The 8,721-nt window shown below is 45.7% G+C and overlaps 1 protein-coding gene across 18 annotated transcripts in view; it reads right to left on the bottom strand.

The window, feature by feature from the left end:
- Window positions 1–238: 238 nt before the first annotated feature.
- Window positions 239–8,721, bottom strand: part of Svil (supervillin) — a 208,215-nt gene continuing 199,732 nt past the window's right edge. For all 18 annotated transcript variants that reach the window (XM_075970710.1, XM_075970714.1, XM_075970711.1 and 15 more), the window contains 5 exons: window positions 6,530–6,685; window positions 5,244–5,387; window positions 4,245–4,369; window positions 1,291–1,446; window positions 239–1,197 (listed from right to left, as the gene is read on the bottom strand). In XM_075970710.1, coding sequence (XP_075826825.1) covers window positions 1,111–1,197; window positions 1,291–1,446; window positions 4,245–4,369; window positions 5,244–5,387; window positions 6,530–6,685 — 668 coding nt within the window. In that variant the 3' untranslated portion in view covers window positions 239–1,110. The remainder of the gene's footprint in view (window positions 1,198–1,290; window positions 1,447–4,244; window positions 4,370–5,243; window positions 5,388–6,529; window positions 6,686–8,721) is intronic.

The raw sequence follows: 8,721 nt of genomic DNA, 5'->3' as shown, positions 1-8,721 counted from the left end.
GGCGCTGAGCTCTTAAGTGAGTATGGACAGCCGTAGAGTTAAGAGCATCTACAAGGCTTAGAGCAAATTTCTGGGTCGAATTTCTACACAGCCTATCTAATCTTACCCCTTGTCCTCTGTGAAATCCAGAGTTACGGCAGGTGGAACCTAATGCATCATATTGGTATTTGATTGAAGAGACATAGTTTTTTCCCTACAAAGGAATAGGTCTGAAATTCAGTGTAAACTGATCAATGAATTATGATTATTCTGAAATTTTATTTTGGAGTCCTGTGTCACAAAACGACATGTGTAATGTTTACAATGGGTATGAGAAATTGAGATGTTTTATTTCTACTATTGAGAATAAAACTACAGATAAGGTTCCAAACCAGAATCAAAAAAAGCAGAGCAAACTTTTCTGTATATAAACTGTACATAAAACAAGGCACTATACATTTCTGGGGGGTATTAAGGTAGAGAGGTTGGTTCGCATAGATTCTTCAGAGTCCACACCAGAAAGTAAGTCTTTGTTCGCTTTAGCACCGGAAGCAGAACTCAGCACACACCAGACCTAAGGCTGAAGGCGGCACTCCTGGGGATGGGAGGTGGGGGGGGACGACGAAGGGACAGACAGCACACCTAACGACAGACTGCTGGCAGGCCAAAGGAAAAGAATTGAAAGTGAATGAATACATATTGCTTTGTTAAATACATATTTGATTTATACGGTGTTTATATAAATATATATATATATATATATTTAGAATCCACAAACTATCAAAATAACACTTTATAAAGAGAATTGCTTTATAAAAGGTAATGCCGAGCTGAAGCAGGAGGGCAGGGCTGCAGTGGCCGCTGAGGCAGAACTCGGCTGAGTGAACAGAAGAGATGGGTTTCTCAGTTTACCTGAACCACGGAAAAGAATGATCCCAAGAGTCCTCCTACACATTTACAAAATGCTCAACTCCTGGATAAGCCGTAGAGTTAATAAGGTCAGGTTTGGAAAAACTCTGATTCGAAAATACTTTGCTCTTTGACAGAAGAAAATACCAGTCCAAAAATATATCCATTTTCTGGCCTAGCGGCATCAGAAGCAACCTCCTGGTGACACCTGTCATTTTGCCCTCAGAACAGGCCCTTCGCTTTCTTTACGTTCACTTGCTTCCAGGTGGGCAGTGCGTTGAATTCATCTCTGGTCATGTCTAGTGCAAACTGGAGGAAATGCAAGAGATGCCCAGTAAGTGGCTGAATGACAGGATGTTCACACCAGTGTGACATCGCCATCCCACCCAAGGGACCACTCACCTCGAAGTCTTCATCCGTGAGGTAAATCTCAAGCTTGAGAGGGTCTACTCCCTCTGGGAGTGGCCGGGCAAGCAGATCCGCCAGTGGGTAGATGGTTTTACAGAGCTTGGCTAAGACATCTTCCACCAGGGTGATCTGATTGGAAACTTCAGTATCCTGGAGGGATGGCAGAGAACAGTTGAGCGGACACGGGTGATCTGTAGAGTTTGCAGACCCCCAGCTCTGTCCGGAGCATGGTGTCACTACACTGTGGAGTGGGGGCTCTGTGTATCCAGGGATTACCTCCTGACCTTCAGAGCTTTTCCTCCCCTGCCAAGTGTCAAATCAACCCTGTGTTTGAACTGCCAATGACTGAATGAATGAATGTTGATGTGACTCATCTTACCTATGAGAACAGTGGAGAAAGATTATTGGATCTGAAATCAAAACATGAGGTGCTTCCACATAGGGGAATTTGTTTGAGCATATTTTAAAATAATTAAGCTAAGAAGAAATCATGCCTTCTCCCCTTTTCTCCAGGCTTCATTGAATTCACACTAAGGCAGGAAGAAGGTAAAGGTGTAGCTCAGTGGTAGAGCACTGCCTGGAATACATAAGGCTCTGGGTGACACACACACACATGCCTACACACTACACTCAATCACGTGCACACACACTCACACATGCACACATGTGTGCGCACACACACAGATCAGGTAGCTCACTCAATTGTGTGCACGCACATACACACAGGGGTGGGTATTCTGAGAAGATCATCTTCAGCTCTCATAGATCAAATCTACCTGGCTAATGCCAGGTTAGGTGGCCTAGGCTGCGCATGTACGAGGCCCTAGGTTCCATTTCTAGCACTGCAGAAAGGTCAGGTGGGCAGATACACTTTGCATTACAAAGCTCTCTGTTGCTATGCAACAGATTTTTAAAAATTTGTTTGTGTATTTAAAATTACTTCTAAAATATATTCGGGTCTACCTAAACTTATACTTGTTTCCATACCTGCATGTATACATGATAGACTAGGGTCTGCAGGTAAGGGAGAATATGTGTTTATTGTTTTGAGTTTGGGTTAAGCTGATTAATAGGGAATAGTATTCACTGTGTGTATGTACCACATCTTCACCATCTAGTCACCTGTTGGTGGACATCGAGGCTGGCTCCATTTCCTAGCTACTGGGAATAGAGCAGCAATGAACATGGCTGCACAGGTGTCTCTGTGGTGGGAGATAGAGATCTTTGGGTAGACGCCCAAGAGTGGCAGAGTTGGGTCATATAGTATTTTTTTTAATTTTTTTGAGGAACTGATTTTCATAATGTTATATTAATCTTCACTCAACCCACAGTGAATAAGAGCCCCTTTTCTTCTATATCCTCGTTAACATCTGTGGTCAAATTTCTCTTCCTTCCTTCCTTCCTTCCTTCCTTCCTTCCTTCCTTCCTTCCTTCCTTCCCTCCCTCCCTCCCTCCCTCCCTCCCTCCCTCCCTCCTTCCTTCCTTCCTTCCTTCCTTCCTTCCTTTTTCCTTCCTTCCTTCCTTCCTTCCTTCCTTCCTTCCTTCCTTCCTTCCTTCTTTTTTCCTTCCTTCCAAGAAACTAAATAAAGGTTTTATTTATTCACTTAATTTAAAACTGGTTTTAGGTTTTTGGACTTTCATACAATATATTTTGATCATATTCTTTCTTGATGGTAGCCGTTTTTGACTGGGGGAGGTGGTATCTTAAAGTATATTTAGTTTGCGTCTCTCAGACTAGGGATGCTGGACACCTTAAAATAGTTATTGTTCAAAGCCAGATGGTGGTGGTGCATCCCAGTACTTGGGAAGCAGAGGCAGGTGGATCTCTATGAGTTTGAGGCCAGCCTGGTCTACAAAGAGAGTTCCAGGACAGCCAGGGCTGTTGTACAGAGAAATCCTGTCTTGGAAAGAAAAAATTGGTCATCTTTTGAGAGCTGTCTGTTTACTCCAGTAGCCCCGTTTACTGATTGGTAGTTTTGTTTCTTTGATATTTAATTTTCAAAGTTCTTTGTAAATTCTGGATATTGTCTGTTATCCCTATACCCCAGAAAAGCAGCTTTCTCTTTAGATTGAAAAAATTAAAATGGAAAATTCCTACTTGCTACTAAAACCAAAAACAACCCTTGGAATCCCCCCACCCCCCCATCCCTCACCCCCACTCCCCGGCAAGGTTTCTCTGTGTAGCCCTGGCTGTCCTGGAACTCACTCTGTATCCCAGGCTGGCCAAAATGCACAGAGATCCGCCTGCCTCTGCCTCCCGAGTGCTGGGATTAAAGGTGTGCACCATCACTGCCTGGCTAACCCCTGGAATTTCTATTGCTAACAAAGTTAACTCTTAAATTAAGAAATTCTACACAACCACACTAAGCCTCTGAGTGGGGAACAAATGCAGGTTTGGCAGGCAAAGAGATGAGAACCGTGTCCTGTAATGCTGCGTGGATCTGTAGTTGTCTGGACACCATGGAGGCACACAATGTACTCTCCCCCCTTAGCTGCCTGAGCACATTCCTGTGCTGCAGGCCGTCTCTTCTACAGGAGCGCAACGCCAGAGGACCTGGCTAAGCCTTCCACACACAGTGAGGAGGAGTAGGCCTGGTGCTAAGAGAATGAAGAACAGCAGCTTGTATTTGTAGTCTACTTGTATTTAAAAATCTTGAAATTATGTGTGGAAAATGATCACATTACCTCAATGATTTCCCATTAGGCTTTTCATCCTAAAGCATGTCTATGCAGTGTAGGTAGCACATGGCAACAGGAAAAAGTGCATCCCCATTTTATTTGTAGGATCTTGGCATATAGTGCAGGCTAGCCCAGAGCTCCCTGTACAGCACAGGCTAGCCATTAAGTCTGTTCCCTAGTTCAGAGTGCAGTCTGCTGCTTCTCTGGTGGGACCACCCAGTGCAGAGGCCAGCGGAGGCCTGGGCTGGGGAGTGGGGGTGGAAGCTCACCGTTTCTGTGATCTCGGCGATGTCCTCTCTGTGTTCCCAGCTGGGGAACATGTTGGTGAATGTCAGGGGCTCCAGTCCAGCATGGATAAGGTAAGACTTGGGGGGTGGCCTTTTGAGATTCTTTCCTGTTGGGGTGCAGAAGGCATATGTCAGTGGACCCAATGAGCCTGGCCTCCCTGCTTTTCCTCTGGTTTGGCCCATTTTCCTTCAAAACTCTTGACTTTCACATTTAAAATGTGGATTAGGTCACTCTACCAATGCTTTTAGGCTTATCTCTTTAACACAGATGTGACATTGACCTGACCCCCCCCCCCACTTCCTGAACCTGACCAAATGTTTCTGAACCCCTAGGGGGATAATGTTCTCCTGGGAACCCCCACCAGGCAGGTCTGCTTCCTTTCATTTGCCTGTGAAGGGTTTCCCTGACAGTCAATGACAGCATCTTCCATGTGCGAGTGAGCACTTGCTGGTACTTGAAAGGCTGTTCACAGAGAGTTTTCCGTGGAAAGAATCGACTGTACACACTCAGGTGTATTAAGCATCAACATGAAGACAAAACTGGTGTCTACTGTACATAAAAGGTTCCAGATTTCATGTAGATGCTAGCTAAGGAGCCAGGGATTCACTACAGAATCTTAGTTTAATTTTTATTGCCGAATACAACACCAAAATACTAAAAGAAAGGCTGGCACTGGTTCTTAACTGTTTGCGCACATTTCTGTTCTCTCATGTAGGCGCTGCCTGAAGAGAAAGGTCACTCAGCTGCTCACCCCCACATACAGAGGGATGTCAGTGCAGGCGGCTTCACAGTACACCTGTGGGTAAGCTCATCATATGGACTCTCCTTTGTTCTGGCGGCAGAGAGTGTATTGACCTGAATACTGACAAGCCGCTAGCAGTTAAAGGGGAGGGCTGGAGCCTTTTCAATGCTGGGGCATCTCAGAAGGGACATGGGTGGCTTGTGATGCCTCTCCACCCCCCCCTCCCTTGCGCTCTCACCTCGGCAATACTGCAGGACCGTCTCCATGGCGCTCTTGCGGTCTGAGGCCCAGCGAATGCGGGCAGAGCCGGTTATCTTGTTCTCAGCGGGCCACCAGCCTTGCCAGAGGTACACCTCGTGGTGATTGTCAACAAGAAAGAGCGCTGCGAGGTAAGGGCAGAACCAGGCCATGAGGCGCTGCTCTATCAGCTGCCTCCCGGGTTAAACTACGAGGACCCTAGCAGGACAAGGAGGTAACCCGAGAAAGGTCCCTTCCCAGGTCAACCACAGTTGCTGGTAGCCCTTTCACATGCCACTAGGGCTCTGCTGTTGGCCACTTCTGGTCTCTAATGAGTTCCCATCTGGCTTGCCCTCAACTTCTATGAGCAGTCATAGCGGGAAGCGGATTTTAGACAGAATCCCCTGTCTCTTCCTCCTTGCCTTCAAGCCTTCACCTGACTCCTCTATATGACAGGTGCTCTCCACTCGACAGCTCATGGGCAAGGTCCTTCCTGACACACATTTTGGGATTGCTTTAAAAGCCCATGGATTTTGATGATCCATCCAGAGCCCAGGAATGCAAGGGCAGGGAGTAGCCTTCTCTCTTAGATATTCATGGCCACTGCCCACAGTGTGACATATGCATCTGCCAAGTTCCCAACGGTGGTAGGGCAACTACTTGTTGCAGCTCCAGGCTGAAGACAAACTATGAGCAAGGTGCTTGATTGGCAGGAAGTGGGAGGGTCTACAGAGAGCATTTCCTCTGTATAGGTTAGGTCATTAGGGCATGACTTGGTGGGAACACTACTGGTCTTGAAATTGGGAGATTTAGTCTGCAGTCTTAGTTTAGCGGATAGCTTTCCTATGTCCTTTTCCTTGGCCACTTGCTTTCCTAGGCTTCTTGGCAGTTGGAGTGGCTGCATGACATCTTCTGGCCAATGGGATAAAGCAGAAAAGTCTACTGGAGCCGGAGGGACAAAACAAACTGCGCCTTTCCCGTTTCCCAAACTTTAAATCCAAACATGAAAGCTGGAGAAAGGGCCGCTCGCAAGGGAGCGTGAAGAGAAAGTTGGAGAGGAAGGCTGGGAGAATGGCGGGGATGCCATGCGGTACTGTCATCGGCCTCTCTGGACATAGGAAGCAACTGAGTTCAGTTCCTGATACAATGCTACGTGGGTGGATAAAAGGAAATGTCCTAAGCAAGTACGCTAGCAGTGTACTTGGCAGATAGGAACTGCTCAAAAAGAAAGGGAAAGGCTACCAGGAGGGCGCTACGCAACCCAACCTCGCCCCCTGCAGGCCTCACCAGGCTGCGGGGCGCTGTACAGATCCTCTTGCAGGAAAGGCATGGAGCTGACGGCAGAGGGCGCTCGCGCAGGGTACACAAACTCTGTCGCCGAGAAGTCTCCAGAGGAGCTGCTGAGGATGAACAGCCGCGGCGCGAAGTTAAAACTTCCAGGATCTTCCAAAGAAAAGATAACAAAGATAAGGACACCATATGCACCAACTTCCGGATGGACTGAACGTAAAATATGAAACAACTCAAAGACCTGGTGGAAAATAAGCCAGATTTGGTTTATATCTGCCTTCTAATGGGAAAGTTTGTTTTTTTGTGTGTGTGTTTGTTTTTTGCAACAGTGGGCATCAGAGGCAAGCTTCCAGCATGCTAGGCAAGCATTCTACAGATCAACAGTAGCTGTGTGTGTGTGTGTGTGTAAAACACAGGAGACACACACAGAGACGGACACACACACATGTGCACGTGGAAACATGAAAGGTCACCCCAACACTCTTAGCTATCAAATTAAACAGAAACAATATCTTCTCCAGTTTATCTGGTCCACAGGAGAAGGATACTCATACTCAGTTTATGAGTGATGGGAAATACTTCCTTTTGTTATTTTCTGTTTAGAAAAAAGGTTGATACCTCAAGACCCAGCAATACCACTTTTGGGTATATACCCAAAGGATGCTCAACCATAACACAAGGACATGTACTCAGCTGTGTTCATAGCAGCATAATTTATAACTGCCAGAACCTGGAAACAGCCTAAATGCCCCTTGACCGAAGAATGGATACACAATGGAGTACTACACAGCAGAAAAAAATGACATCTTGAAATTTGTGGGCAAATGTATCTATAAAACATCATATAGAGTGAGGTAACCCAGACCCAGAAAGACAAATATCATATATACTCACTCATAAGTGTCTTTTAGACATAAAGCAAAGAAAAACCTACCTACAATTCACAATCCCAGAGAGCCTAGACAACAAAGATGACCCTAAGAGAGACATACATGGATCTAATCTACATGGGAAGTAGAAAAAGACAAGATCTCCTGGGAGCATGGGGACCATGGGAGAGAGCTGAAGGGGTGAGGAGAGAAAGGGAGTGGAGTGGAGAAAAATATATGGCTCAATAAAAACAATTAAAAAAAAAGGTTGGCCTAATGTCTTGGAGGACACTGGTTGATATAGAAGTCACTTGTCTAGGAATTTACTTAATTATGGATAAACATAAACAATTATTTTTAAGGGTATGTCAATTATACCACACTATTTTTTTTTTTTGGTTTTTCGAGACAGGGGTTTGCTGTGGCTTTGGAGCCTGTCCTGGAACTAGGTCTGTAGACCAGGCTGGTCTCGAACTCACAGAGATCCGCCTGCCTCTGCCTCCTGAGTGCTGGGATTAAAGACGTGCGCCACCATTGCCCAGCTATACTGTATTGTACAATACAGAAAACACTGGACATTATTCTCATATACGGAGGATGGTTAGGTAGAGTGGAATATATTATAATGCCCTAGCATCACCAAGGTCTCAGTGGCAGCAAGGTGGACACCGAGGCAATAAAGGGTGATGGTGGCCTACAAGACAGTTGTCATAACTGTGTTTTCATTGAGAAGACAGGAATTCTGGGTATCTGAGACCTGTGAGCTGCTGAGCACAGGCTGCCTAGCAGAGATAGTTAATAGAAGGAAGTTTGTCTTATGATTTGTCTATTATAATTATATATATTTTAGGGGAAGCCAGGAAGGTACATGTTCACAGTCCTTACCTTCACTCTGGTGAATGGGGACAGCTATTCTAAAGTCAGTGCATGAAACAAAGGAATTTTGTTTTAGATTTGGGTCCCATCCCCAAGGTATCTCAGTCTTGCAAAACTCAGAAAATCTTGCAGCTCTGAATCCGGTCCCTCCCACTTCGCTTGCATTGATACACAATGCCAGCTGCTCTGCCCTCTAGAGCTCCAGGTCTCCCTATTTACTGCCTTCTCCCCTCTTGATCCCTGTGACATCCCACTGATCCAGTCCTGCATCTTGTATTTCTGTCTCTGCCTACTGCCTTGTAAATGACTATAAATGTTTATGGATTAGTTCCTAGGCCAAATCCCTAGACTGTGTCTACATTGTACACACATATTTTCTTCAGTCTTCTGCAAGGGTTATGTCCCTTCTTCTCATAGGGATCTCTGAATCCTAGAAGGCTGAGA

This window comes from Microtus pennsylvanicus, chromosome 4 (assembly GCF_037038515.1).
Source record: "Microtus pennsylvanicus isolate mMicPen1 chromosome 4, mMicPen1.hap1, whole genome shotgun sequence".
Lineage (NCBI taxonomy): Eukaryota > Metazoa > Chordata > Mammalia > Rodentia > Cricetidae > Microtus > Microtus pennsylvanicus.
The sequence above is the reverse complement of the archived record's forward strand: the minus strand, read 5'-3'. Positions and strand labels throughout refer to the sequence as shown.